Source organism: Bos grunniens, chromosome 16 (assembly GCF_055505025.1).
Source record: "Bos grunniens cultivar Pamir isolate PY7600 chromosome 16, Bosgru_T2T1.0, whole genome shotgun sequence".
Lineage (NCBI taxonomy): Eukaryota > Metazoa > Chordata > Mammalia > Artiodactyla > Bovidae > Bos > Bos grunniens.
This window is the reverse complement of record NC_141180.1, coordinates 13,629,505-13,644,438: the sequence shown is the minus strand read 5'-3', so window position 1 is coordinate 13,644,438 and position 14,934 is coordinate 13,629,505. Positions and strand designations below refer to the sequence as shown.

Sequence of the window (14,934 nt, the reverse complement as noted above, 5' to 3'; positions counted from 1 at the left end):
CTATAAGAGAAAAAAAGAATAAAACTGAATGCATCCTTCAAAAAGTTAGCTCAAACTAGAGTATTTTAAGAAGTTAGCTTAAAACTAGAGTATTCACTTACCCTAATTCATTATAACAATTTTCAAGATCAAGTGTCTAAGCATATAGACACAAAACTGTGTTAGGTATTTTACATCTTCAATGGAAATCATTACAATTAATGTTTTATAACATGAATGCAATCTCTAATAGTTAAACTAGAAAACAAAGATATTAAAATTTTACATTTTTCTTTACATTTTTACTTTTCTTTTGTGACTAGCTAAACAAGTCACAAATCCTTATTCTTCTGTATAAAAGGTATATGTAACAAGTGATTACATAGCACTATAACATTTTAGCTTACCCTGAATTCAAGGAAGAAATGAGTAAAAATAAAATATAAGCACATATTCATCATACACCTATGGTACACAAACCTGTCTACAAGAAGCTTATAGATTAGTAAATATCACAAGCTCAACGTGTAATTATTTAATCAACCCCTGGAGTATTTTAAAGAACAAACAAAAAAAGTCAAATAAATACACACTGGAAGCTTAAGGATTAAAAAACTCATTCCATTTAATACTACTGCACATCCTATCACGTGATCAGCATATTAGAAATTTACCTCTCTGTCTGTTAAACTGGCGACCACGGACACCTTGTCTCAATGTTGTCTGAAGTCTTACTCGTCTGAAAGGCTTCGGCTGACTACTGCTAGTATCTGAGAAAAGCATTAATATACAAGAAAGCAAGTTAATAAATAAGAAAGCAGTTAAAATGACAAAAACTAATTACTAAGTGAATGCATGGATAGAATGCAGAGGTGCCCATTGCTTTCTATATTTAAATAGTTTGTTTTTTAACAAGGGACATTTAACAAACAAAAAGGTAAAAAGTTAAAAAAATTTAAAAAAAAATTGTTTTTGACTTTTTGATTCATTTCACCCAACTCTTATGATTTAATAATATTTACTTGGCTCCTATCCATGTATCAGACACTGAGAAAAAGGCTGGGGAATACAATGCGAAAACAAACTACCAATATCCTTCAGGAAACAACAGTCCATTGCAATATACCACCAGTCATATCTGACTCCTCCCTTTTCCAGACATCCCCAAATCCAAGCATTAGCAAATCCTGTAAGCTCTAATTTTAATCTATATCCTGAATCTGACTCCTCACAATTCTTGATTCCACTGTCCTGTCTAAAACATCATCGTCTTTACCTTCAATTACTGCAATATTCTCCAAACTTTCTCTTTGTTGCTGCCCATTACTCACTTTCAGTCTCTTCTCTACACAGCAGCCAAACTGATACTAAGTTCAGTCAGATCATGTCACGACACTGTCTGAAGCCCTCCAAAAGCCTGCTATATCCACGAAAGCCGGAGAAATGACAATGGGCTACAAGATCTATCCTCCCCCATCCCATTACCTCCTGCTATTCTCTCTGTCCAGATTATGTTTCAGCCACACAGGCCTCTTTGCTGACCCCTGAACATACCACACTGTTGCCTTGTGGACTCTGCATCTACTCTTTTTCTCATCCTGGAACACCTTCCCCTGAAGAGCTGCACAGCTTTGCTCCCTTACCTTCAGGTTTTTCCTTAAATATCACTTTCTTTAGTAACACTTCTGTAAAACTGCCTTGCACTTGGCAGACACTTAAATATTTGCTGACCACATGGATGACTGCTCAGATGGGGAGGATTAGTTAACACCCTCATTTCATATTATATTGTAAAAGGGAACAAGAACCGTATTTTCTCATGCAAGCTCTGGTAAGATATAACTTGTGCCCTCCCGTGGAGGAAAGACAGTTCTCATGGGACATCAGAATATGACTGGGGGCATAGAACTTCAATTATTATATTATTCATAATGCTATCATATTGATAATAATTATGACAGCTACAATTTGAGCCTGTGTGCAAAGCACTGAGTTATATAATTTACATATATTATTTCTAATCCTGATTGCAAGATGAATTATGAATGTCCATATTTCACAATGAAGTGAGCAGAGATTTAAAGTTACTAGCTGTTAAAAGACAGATACAGAATCTGAATCTGGGCATATTAGGTAACGGGTTAATGTGTCATAGAAAAGCAGCAGAAAGGGAGAAGAGGTCTTGAGACAGCCAAGTGCCGTGACTGAAAAAAGTAGTAACTGAGCAGGTCTTCCATAAAACCTGAACATTCCAGGACAGAGTTTGAAGATTACTGCTATAAACAATTTAAAATGAAATAATTAAGAGTGGGTGACTGAAGATATATTTCTTTAATAATAAAAGAAATTCCCTAGCTAAAAACTCTGAGATGAATAAGCTATCTCAGTGTACCATTTAAGAGTGGAGTCTCCAGTCAAACTTCTTGAGTTTGCATCCCGGCTTGGCCATTACTGTGTGACTTTGAAGGAAATTATTCAACCTTTTTGTGACTCAGTTCCCATTTCTATGAAATGAAGATATGTGCTTACCATGCTGGGTGGTATGAGAATTAAATGAATAAATACAGGTAAAGGGCTTAGAATACTGTCTGATACAAAGTAAGTGCTCAATAAATATTAATTATTTTTTAAAAGGAACTGCAGAAATAATTTTTATTGTAAGAAAGATCCATAGCCCTTTCCAAAGTTAACTTCAAAAATGTGAAAAACCAAACTATAAAACTATTTACATTAGTAAATTTCAATTTCTTTTTAAGCAACAGACCTCCCAACCCTCAACTCTACATACCAAATCTCATGTAGAACTTATCAGTTAGAAGAAATAAAAAAGGAATTGCTGTGGTTTAAATACAGGCAAGAGGCCTGGAGACTACTCTTTAGCGTCTCTCCCAATAATCCATCCCTCCAGCCCCTATGGCACCTTTGACACAACCAATTTCTTTTAATACAAATTAAAAGTTCTTTTTAATAAAGTAAAAATTTCCTTTCAAATGAAGCATTTTAAAAGTCAAGGAAAAAAGAATTATCAATTGTTACTAACAGAACAGTGTCTTTTGCAAACAAGATTGATGTGTAAAAGCTGTGTTGTAGTCTGGAGCAGGGACTTACCTACAGAAGAACTGGAAGGAGGGTCCTGGCTGGTGGAAGGAAGATCTGACTCATCAGAGGCCTGAACAGGCTCTTCTTCCTGCTGGCTATCAATTTCGAGGCCTGCTTCTGAACTAATACTAAGAAAGGAAAACAAAAATTCATTAGAAAATACAAAACTGATTCTAGCATGTATCCTAAATTGTTCCCAAACTTTTCTTTGATATAGTCTATCATTTAAATAACCCAGAGGTCCCCTCCAACTCTAAATTTCAGACTCTAACAATAGTAACCATATATTTAAAAGGCAAGGGAAAAGAGAGCTCAAGTTCCTTTTTCCTCACTTCTTTTCTCACTAGGACATATTCCAATTTTATTTTTTCCTCTTTTTTGCTGTTTTTTTTTTTCTTTTTAACAAAAGATGTTCACATTCTTGATGTTCACAGTAGATAACAATATCTGGGTTTTGATAAGTTGCGAAACAACTTTCAACAAAACTAGATACTAAAATAATCCACAACAGTTCCAACTATTAATAATATACCACTGTTTCACCATGGGCTCTAGCCCAGATGAGGCTAGGGTAGGTGAATTCCTGGCTCAAAGCTATAAGTTCATCTCTCTCTCCCATTCGAGAAAGCACATCAAAAAACAAGTGAGGAAGATTAAGAGTATAAGAATAACTTATATGTGCTCCCGTTTTTATCATCTGCAAACCTGAGTACATATAACCATGTACCTGAAAGATCAAGGCTGTATATTGTCACCCTACTTATTTAACTTATACGCAGATTACATCATGCGAAATGCCAGGCTGGATGAAGCACAAGCTGGAATCAAGATGGCCAGGAGAAATATCAATAACCTCAGATATGCTGATGACACCACCCTTATGGCTGCAAATGAAGAACTAAAGAGCCTCTTGGTGAAAGTGAAAGAGGACAGTGAAAAAGTTGCCTTAAAACTCAACATTCAAGAAAGGAAGATCATGGCATCCGGTCCCATCACTTTACGGCAAATAGATGGGGAAACAAGGGAAACAGTGACAGACTATTTTCTTGGGCTCCAAACTCACTGCAGATGGTGACTGCAGCCATAAAATTTAAAGACGCTTGCTCCTTGGAAGAAAAGCTATGATCAACCTATACAGCATATTAAAAAGCAGAGACATTACTTTGCCAACAAAGGTCTGTCTAGTCAAGGCAATGGTTTTTTCAGTAGTCGTGTATGGATGTGAGAGTTGGAAAGCTGAGCACTGAAGAATAGGTACTTTTGAACTGTGGTGTTGGAAAAGACTTTTCAGAGTACCCTGGACAGTAAGGAGATCAAACCAGTCAATCCTAAAGGAAATCAGTCCTGAATATTCATTGGAAGGACTGATGCTGAAACAAAATCCAATACTTTGGCCACCTGATGCAAAGAACGATTCACTGGAAAAGACCCTGATGCTAGGAAGACTGAAGGCAGGAGGTGAAGAGGACCACAAAAGATAAGATGGTTGGATGGCATCACTGACTCAATGGACATGAATTTGAGCAAGCTCTGGGAATTGGTGACGGACAGGGAAGCCTGGTGTGCTGTAGTTCATGGAGTCACAAAGAATTGGACATGACTGAGCAACTGAACTGAACTGAACCTGAAAGATACCTCTTATGACTCTGCTACAGTTGAAAACTAGAGAAGTACAGTCTAAGCCAGTTATTTTAACATGTTCAGAGTCTGAGCTTTCTCATTTGTAAAATGGGGACAAAACTTTGTGATAGATACTGTGTGGATTAAAAACGACACATATAAAGTGACTTGCATACATGGTATGGAATTAAAGGCAGCTAGTATTTTCAGCAGGGTGTGTAACTTTCTCAAATTAAGCAGCACTGAGTGAGAGGTGTATCAATAGACTTCATTTTTTCTTATATATCTACTAGAGTTGCGCTGTTAATTACACTAACAAAATGTTGCTAAATAAAACAATACTTGAGCACTACCTAGGAATCTGGGTTCTACTTCTAGCTATGCTTCTGACTACGAAGCAGTCTAACATTTTTATTTTATAAAGAATCAGGTTCCGCTTTGAAAGTTAAACTTCTCCAAAGCACTGTCCAGTGAGTTCTTTCTATTAAATTGTTCCACCTCCTTTGGTTTAAAAAAAAATTCAGATGATTTGTTGTGAAATACTTCTTTCTAAACTTTGTTTATAACTGATGTGTTAAGTCAGGTCTTGAAGATTTCTAATTTTTAAGAAGTCAGTGTTTCAGACCAAGTTCTAAATGCACATAAATAAAAAATAGGTGAGGTTTGCTTGAGAGCCCACTGCTAAATGGAAAAGTGAGTCATTTCCTAACTTTCACAGAAAGACTTCTTTCTTGGGGAAAAGTTCAAGCAGCTACATTAGTGGAGGAGGACCAGTGATTTTAGAGAATACTTTGTCTTAGAATGCATCATATGCAATTTTCAAGAATATAACCATTTAAAAAGTTATCTCTCTTCTGTAATAATAATGTCTAAGTCTTAAAATATAATATTTTGTGCAAAAATTGGCTTTCCAAAATATATGGCTTGGTTTATTTTTGTAAAAGGATGCCACTGAAAATATAGCTCAAGAGACTGTTTCTGGCTTAAGGAAAGAACAAAAAAATGTAAAAGTCTGACAAGTATAAGCATGCAAAAATTACAAGGTAAACATTTACCCTTCAGATTCTGCCTCCACAAATACTTCATCTCCATCATCACCTGCTGCTGTTTCGTTTGTTGTGGATAAAGTACCAGTGGACGTTGTCACCATTGGCACAGACTGAGAAGCGTGCTCTGAGGCATCGGAGGCGGTGCTCTCAGTAAATACGGTCACTTGAAAATGAAAAGACCAGAAGAGCAATGAAAACTTCAGCTTTGTGGTCTCCTTAAATTCTTAATCACAGGTTTCCATTTCACCAATAAAACATAATCTACTGATCTGCCTTTGATACCTACCTGGGGCTGCTACTTGCAGAGGAGTAGTAGGAACACTTCGGCCACCCGACTCCTCTTCATGAGCTAGGAAAAGGGGTGTTTCATACATTCCCAAACCTAAAGACAATTTTGAACATTAATGATTGAAAGGACAAAATACTGTCCACATCCTAGATATCAAAAAGAAAGAAAACTAATCAGTGGAGACACATAACTCTGTTGAAGCCCACAATCAGCCCATTAAGCAAAGGTCAATCCCCCAAATATGTAAATACATTTAAATGTATGTGTATCCTTAAAGCTAACACTGATTTGTTGTTGTTTAGCTGCTCAGTTGTGTTTGACTCTTTGCAACGCTATGGACTGTAGCCCACCAGACTCCTGTGCATGGGATTTCCCAGACAAGAATACTGGAGTGGGTTGCCATCTCCTTCTCCAGGGGATCTTCCCAACCCTAGGATCAAACCTGTGTCTCCTTTATTGACAGAAGGATTCTTTACCAATGAGTCACCATGGAGACAACATTAATTTAAGTACCCTGAAAAAGACCAGCTGAAGTGCTCTCATAGTTTCATAAAAGCTAACTTTATTGAGTAACCAACTATGAACTAGGTACTATGTTTGAATTTACTCTTCACCAAAACTGCAAGTTTATATTAGTCTTTTTTGCTAAAGAAATTGAATTTCAACGGTTAATTAATTTCCCCAAAGTTACTAGTAAAGTGGTAGCATTCCAATGTAAGCTTAGATCTGACTTCCAAGTCTTAGAAGTACTATAATAAAGCCACATTAAAACTTTGAATTTCTCTGAAGTCAACTCACAATTTCATATTGGTAGAGGGAAACAGTATTAGACCTAACATCCTAAACCACCCAGGGACTAAGATGAATTTCATGACTTACATAAGGGCTGCAGATTATTCTTCAGTTCTGGGCTTATTATTAGACCAGTATGCATTCCCTATTCATTTACAAAATACCGTAACAGCTTCCCAGAAATACAGTGTGTTCTATGAATGCCAACCAATGATTAAAAGGTAATTAATTCCAGAAACAGTGTAATTCATGTCCAAGTAACCAACTGCTATTACTTAATTTAGATATCATTTTATTCCACATATTTTTAACATTTTTACTTTTTAATGTTAATGGAAAATCTCTAACTAGTTTTATAAACTTAACTGGAATGATAAACATCAAACTAAAAAAATATGCTGCATTCCTTCCAACAACTTTAAAATGGATGGTAGTACCCATGTATATTCATGGGCACAACAAATATTCTTGATACTATACTAGGAGCCAAAAGAGATACAAATGTAAAAGTTAGTCATTATGCCCAAAGAACTGAAAATTTTGTTCAGAACACATATCTAAGGCCGTGTTTTAATAAGTATTAAATATATTATACCTTTTTCTATTAATTAGGATAAGAATTATTTATATATACATATTTTTTAAATTAATACTTGTTCACTTAAAAAAAAAATCATGTCAGAATGGTTTATTACCAAATACATGCAAATCCAAGAGAGCTAAGGTTTTATTTAGCTATTTACCTCCTTGAGAAGCAAGTTGGCCAAGATCAGAATGACTAGAACTTGTTTGTGGCATATCTTCAGGTGGCCCAAACCGGAATCTAGGAACACCAGCTACCTGTGGAGAACTAAATAGACAAAAACTAATTTAAGATGACCTTTAAAGTTACCTTGCTTAAACTGCAATGATGGAAAGAAAACAGGAAGAAGGAAGAATAAACAAAAACAAAGTAGGAAAACAGTTTGAAAATAAAACTGATAAAGAAATTCTCATATATGAAAATATTTTCAAAATGTCAGTTGTCAAGATCTTAGCAATAATATAAATCATGGGATTCATATTATGTGATTTATATAAACATGATTTATACAAAAAATAACTTCCAGCTCTCCTGACCTATGCCTCACATTTCTCAAATCTGCTAGAAATCGCTATGCAGATACATAAAAAGCAACATAAACTGAACATGAGATATAACAGAAAATGAGTAAAATCATGAAAAAAGTTTTGTCTCAGTTTTCAATGTTGGTCTAGAAATGATTTAATTATTAGCTGGCTAGAAATTTGTTTTCTCCCTGCCCTAATAACACTACCATTAAGCTTTCTGCCCATAATCCAGGATATAAAATAGTATTATCTCACTCTTTGCCCACTCCTTACCCTAACCTTCCCTGGCTAGCCAGCTATTGATGTTGTGGTTTATGGATTATACTCTTGAATCTATTTCCTGTTTCCATCATTGTTTTAGTTAAGGACAACCTCTATCAGGTAAAATTTTACATCTGTCTCCTTCTATTAAAAGGAACCTAAATTCCGAGCAGTTTTTTAGATGAGTGTTTCTGATTGGCTGACTAGACTTCAGACAACTAGGAAGTGGCAGTTTTTATTTCAAACCAGACTGGAAAATCCCATGGACGGAGGAGCCTGGTGGGCTGCATTCCATGGGGTCGCTAAGAGTCAGACATGACTAAGCGACATACTGATGGCCAAGAGGCACATGAAAAGATGCTGCTGCTGCTGCTAAGTTGCTTTAGTCGTGTCTGACTCTGTGCGACCCCATAGAAACAGGCTCCTCTGTCCCTGGGATTCTCCAGGAAAGAACACTGGGGTGGGTTGCCATTTCCTTCTCCAATCATGAAAGTGAAAAGTGAAAGTGAAGTCGCTCTGTTGTGCCCGACTCTTAGCGACCCCATGGACTGCAGCCCACCAGGCTCCTCCATCCAGGGGATTTTCCAGGCGAAGAGTACTGAAGTGGGTTGCCACTGCCTTCTCCTACCTGAGGTGACTTGTGGTTAACTGAGCAACTTTAAAACTTGTTCTATGGCCATATATATTATCACATACCTTAGAAAATTAATCAGGTCCCATTTCTGAGCTCCCATTTCTGTAGAAACATTTTTTTTCTATTCTTCAAGTACATATCATGCAACAGATATTTCAGCCACAATTAAACATATACATTTCCACGTGAAAAGCCTTCTTATTGTTTAGAAGGAGTGGTACAGTACAAGAGTTAAAAATAGTTTCCAGAGCCAGACTGGTTTGAAATAAAAACTGCCACTTCCTAGTTGTCTGAAGTCTAGTCAATGTGTTAGCATCTCCATGTTTCCTTATCTGCCAATAAAATAACAGTATCTATTCTCATAGTTCAGTTCAGTCACTCAGTCGTGTCTGATTCTTTGCGACTCCACGAACTCTAGCACACCAGGCTTCCCTGTCCACTACCAACTCCAGCAGCTTGCTCAAACTCATGTCCATTGAGTCTGTGATGCCATTCAACCATCTCATCCTCTGTTATCGCCTTCTCCTCCCGCCTTCAATCTTTCCTGGCATTAGGGTCTTTTCCAGTGAGTCAGTTCTTCACATCAAGTGGCCAAAGTATTGGACTACTGGTAGTATTGGACTATACTTCAATACCAAAGTATTCCAATGAACATTCAGGACTGATTTCCTTTAGGATTGACTGGCTTGATCCCCCTGTCCAATGGACTCTCAAGAATCTTTTCCAACACCACAGTTCAAAAGCATCAGTTTTTCAGTGCTCAGCTTTTTTTATGGTCCAACTCTTATATCCATACATGACTGCTGGAAAAACCACAGCCTTGACTAGACGGACCTTTGTTGGCAAAGTAAAGTCTCTGTTTTTTAATATGCTGTCTAGGCTGGTCATAGCTGTTCTTTCAAAAAGCAAGCATTTTTAAATTTCATGGCTGTAGTCACCATCTGCAGTGATTTCGGAGCCCCAAAATATATAACAATGTTTCCATTGTTTCCCCATCTATTTGCCATGAAGTGATGGGACTGGATGCCGTGATCTTAGTTTTCTGAATGTTGAGTTTTAAGTCAGCTTTCTCACTCTCTTCTTTATTTTCATCAAGAGAATCTTTAGTTCTTCACTTTCTGCCATAAGGGTGGCGTCATCTGCATATCTGAGGTTATTGCTATTTCTCCCGGCAATCTTGATTCCAGCTTGTGCTTCATCCAGCCTGGCATTTTGCATGATGTACTCTGCATATAAATTAAATAAGCAGGGTGACAATATACAGCCTTGATGTACTCCTTTCCCAATTTGGAACCAGTCTGCTGCTTCTTGACCTGCATACAGATTTCTCAGGAGGCAGGTCAGGTGGTCTGGTATTCCCATCTCTTTCAGAATTTTCCATAGTTTGCTGTGATCCACACAGTCAAATGCTTTGGTGTAGTCAATAAAGCAGAAATAGATATTTTTCTGGAACTCTCTTTCTTTTTCTATGATCCAGTGGATGTTGGCAATTTGATCTCTGGTTCCTCTGTCTTTTCTAAATCCAGCTTGAACATCTGGAAGTTCTCAGTTCACATACTACTGAAGCCTGGCTTGGAGAGTTTTGAGCATTACTTTGCAAGCATGTGGAATGAGTGCAATTGTGCGGTAGTATGAGCATTCTTTGGCATTGCCTTTCTTTGGGACTGGAATGAAAACTGACCTTTTCCAGTCCTGTGGTGACTGCTGAGTTTTCCAAATTTGCTGGCATATTGAATGCACCACTTTCACAGCATATCTTTTAGGATTTGAAATAGCTCTACTGGAATTCCATCACCTCCACTAGCTTTGTTCGTAGTGATGCTTCCTAAGGCCCACTTGACTTCTCATCCAGGATGTCTGGCTCTAGGTGAGTGACCACAGAGGAATACACAGAACTATACAAAAAAAAAGATCTGAAAGACCCGATAACCACGATGGTGTGATCAGTCTCACAGTTATGAAGATTAAAATACTGATTCATGGGAATGCTCAGTAAGCTTCAGGTATTTTTTTTCAAGACTCAATTTAATGCTGTCCCCATTAAGTCCTCTGGTTCTTTTCCCCTATGTGTTGGTAAAAATCACTCCTTCATTTTTATAAACAAAGCTTCTTGCTCATTCCTCTATTCTAGAGTGTTAAGATTATCATTAGTTGTGCATAAGCTTAGCTTACACAACAGTATTATCCATTATGATGACTATAATTATTAACACTTTCACCAACATCTGATATAAAGCACTTACTATGTGCAGGTGATATTATATAAATATGGTAACATAAATTCATTTAATTCTCACAATTTATGAGGTAAAGAAATATTGTGTTATTCTCATTAATAAAATGAAGATACTCAGGTACAGAGAATACACGTAACTTGATATAGCAAGTAAGCAGTATAGCTAGGTTCCAAAGCCAGACATTCTAACTCTAAAGCCCATGCTCTTAACCACTGTATACTGCCTTTAAATTTTAAATTTCTGATGGAAGCAACTGTATTTCATTCTTCTCAATGTGATTTTCTCAAACACTACATCCTCAACCCTTCTACTCTCAAGTGCTTAGTACCCAGTATGAAAAGTGAAAGTGAAGTTGCTCAGTTGTGTCCAACTCTTTGCGACCCCATGGACTGTAGCCTACCAGGCTTCTCCCTCCATGGGATTCTCCAGGCAAGAGTATTGGAGTGGGTTGCCATTTCCTTCTCCAGGGGGATCTTCCTGACCCAGGGATTGAACCCATGTCTCCCGCATTCCAGGCAGACACTTTAACCCCTGAGCCACCTAAAACCCCCGTACCCAGTATAGAACTTAACAAATAATGTATCCATCATCAAATGTAATCAAGTTAAGAGGGAAAGAGTTTTATTAGTCACAAAGTGTGGTTCTATCTCATTAACTTACTGAATTGCTTCAGCAAATCCATCAGTACGATGTGGCACCACAAGAGTTGGGGTACTTGGAACTGTTCTATCTTCATCATCAAAAAAATGCTGCTGCTAAAAAAGACAGAAAACAAGTACTTAGCAGGCATGATAGGAGCATCTGTATGGACAAGACAAATAATCGCTGAACAAATAAATCACCTTTACATGAGAGGTAGGTACTTACCATGCCACCTATTCCTGGAGTCAACTGAAGCCCACGTCCTACAGACTGCCTTCGGGTCATCTGAATTCTCTGTGTCAAGAAAGGAATTTCATTTAAGGAATTAGGCAATGAAAGAAACACCAAACGCTAACAGATACAGCTTACCAGGCTGGTAATAAAATAACTAAAATGTTAGCAGATTAATGTAATCATTGGAACCTTTCTTAAACTGCTACTAATCTTGTACCAGTATTAAAGAAGTCTACTTTGTAAACAGTGACATGTTTTTAATTATACAGACTATAATATTAACCAACAAATATTTTATTAACCAGTAGATAATATTAATCACTATGTAAAACCAAACTCTGGTCCTTGTTATTTGTTGATAACTAAGTTAGTTTCTATCTCTTTAAGTGTTTGGATGTTGAACCTGAATTATCCTTTAAAGTTCAAACAGTGGTACTGAATACTTGTAAACTGTTTCCAAATTTAGACAATTAAAAATTGATGGAGATGGAGATTGCAGGATCCATAAATAATCCTCCACGACTTTATATTTTCAGAAAATGAGAAAATTTATCTTCACCAGTGGTACTTTGGTAAAATCTACCCTTGACAGTGTTTAGTATACTACAAAGACTCAAGCTACATGATTAATAGATCCTTTGTACTTTTCCAGCTGTTTCTTCAAGAGCTTCTGATAGAGATGTTCAACCCTACTACAAAGAGTGTCTCATGTAAAGGGTTATGCACACTATCATGAACTTGAACAGTGGGTATTAATATGTGTGATTCCAAAAAAAAAGAAGAAAAAAGATCTGTTAAGAACAGAAATGTATTTTAAAAATAATTCATGCACCTTGGAGAAAGAAACCTTCAAAACAAATGGGTCAGCTGCTGAAATATATTTTAATCAAAATCCAATAAAAATTTCTTTTTTAACCTGTAAAAACAGCAGACCCTTATTTTCTCTGCATATAATCATTTCAACTTATACAAGACTTTAGCAAGCCTTGCTTTTCCAAAGTCCCCGCCTGCCATGTTTCAGGGAAAATAATTCAGAGATTAGTTTCAGCTCAAAAATTTTATAAAAATGTACCAAAACATTAAAAAGTTCACTTAATTCCTGGGGAAAAACAAAGTAATAGCTAATGGAAAGAAAGGGAGAAAAACCCAACATTTTTCAAAGTAAAATGTTCAAAGTGACTAGTACTTTTAATACCTGAACTGGCGGTCCCAGCTCCTGAGGTGGAGCATGAATGGTCAGTCTTGGGGGAAGTGGGTGTGGTGGGCGTCTTGGTGACTGAGGTGCTCGGGGGGTCTGTCTTTCAGATGCCGATGATGGCTGCTGTTCTCTAGATATCTCCTGGGAAAAAGAGGACTCTGCAGTACCAGTATTTCCTTCGCCTATAGGAAAAGAGAATTTTATTCTGAACTATTAAGTTTACAATAAGGTAATCTGGACAATCGCTAGAACTATAATTCTTAACACTATGAATGTTCACCTAACTAATATTTTCATAAAAAAATAGCGAGGTGTGGCAGACCCAGAGATAACAGGTATGCAATTAACAGCTGTACAGCCTTAAGCAAGTTCCTTCTATTTCTTTGGTTGGTTCATGAAACAAAAATATAACCCGTAAGAAACATTTTTCTGAAGATTTCAAATAATGGACAGAAAGCACTTAGCTTAACACAAGATAAACATTTTAACACTTAGTACCTTTTAACACTTAACCTAGTTATATCACTTTGCTTCTGCTTTTCAGATTCTTCACTGGTAGTTAAAACCTGGTAAGCTTATTGTAAGAATTTCCCCAGTAAGTATTCAATGAGCATCTGTTATGCTTTGTATTAAGGAAAAAAGGTTATGAACACTCACGCTCACAAGACTTAGCTTTCAGTGATAATGTTAGGCAAAAACTTTCCCTCTATAACCCAATTATGTGACACAAAAAAGGTATTTCTTAAATCCATAAAACGCTTTAAAGATGTAAATTATTACAATTAATCTCCTTAGCTCCTTATCTCCCTTAAAAAGCAATACTATTTTTCATTATATAGTTCAATATTCATTCTCTTAAAAAATTTAAAAGTTGAAAAGACTGCTTGCCTTTCCTTTCCTTAATTCAAATGAGTATACAATTTACATTTTTATACACAGGCCTACACAAAAACTCAGATATTCTGTTTTCCCACTAGTCTACATATATAAGGTTTTTTATTATATTACTACTGATTTTGGCTCAGTATTATCTGTTAAAATCAGAATATCAAAACCAGATGATCACAGAGTCTTCAAAAAACATTTAAAAATGATTCTAAAAGAAAATTATTTTCTATGAATTCTATAATTCTTTACTGCCTACAACTTTTAGCTGATTGCCAGGACTCATCTTTTCAACAATTAACAAAAAGCATGCTCTATTGATGAAAAAGTCTCTTATTTACCAGAAAACTGGACAATATTTTAAAACTGATACCCACAAATCTTGAAACATTGCAGCTTGACTAGACTGACCTCTCCTGGTTGTGAATTGCTATTACTATTATGAGAAGTCCTTGATTTAATTTTACACTTATGAGCAGAAGCAACACATGGCATTTATAATACTTTATAGATTTAAAAAGTCTGAATCTCACTGTATTCCAATGAGGTAGAAAAAAATAATATAATGACTACATTTTAGATGTAAACACAATAGACTTTATGAGAATAATATGACAAAGCAAGAACAAGAGCCAATCTTTCCCTTGCCAGTTTACTAAGTTTTACTACCTATGTGATAATTAAGTGGAATCTTAGTTTAGAAAATGTTAGGTTAAAATATTAAATTAAGTAAAATGTTAAAAGTGTTCAATAACAAAAGAAAAACTAAACAAAATCTCACCACTGTTTTGAGAATCAGCTGCTCTCTGATTACCTTCACCTCCACCCATACTTTCTTCTGTTTCTGTACCTGGATCAGTCCCGTCACCACCCTGAAAACAAAATATGAATGCTAAATGCAAGTA

At 36.3% G+C, this 14,934-nt stretch overlaps 1 protein-coding gene across 2 annotated transcripts in view; it reads right to left on the bottom strand.

The window, feature by feature from the left end:
- The window catches only part of TPR (translocated promoter region, nuclear basket protein), a 65,001-nt gene that overhangs the window by 199 nt on the left and 49,868 nt on the right, over window positions 1-14,934 (bottom strand). For both annotated transcript variants that reach the window (XM_086343325.1, XM_086343326.1), the window contains 9 exons: window positions 14,811-14,901; window positions 13,142-13,326; window positions 11,938-12,006; window positions 11,731-11,825; window positions 7,572-7,678; window positions 6,034-6,129; window positions 5,754-5,910; window positions 3,088-3,206; window positions 654-749 (listed from right to left, as the gene is read on the bottom strand). In XM_086343325.1, coding sequence (XP_086199451.1) covers window positions 654-749; window positions 3,088-3,206; window positions 5,754-5,910; window positions 6,034-6,129; window positions 7,572-7,678; window positions 11,731-11,825; window positions 11,938-12,006; window positions 13,142-13,326; window positions 14,811-14,901 — 1,015 coding nt within the window. The remainder of the gene's footprint in view (window positions 1-653; window positions 750-3,087; window positions 3,207-5,753; window positions 5,911-6,033; window positions 6,130-7,571; window positions 7,679-11,730; window positions 11,826-11,937; window positions 12,007-13,141; window positions 13,327-14,810; window positions 14,902-14,934) is intronic.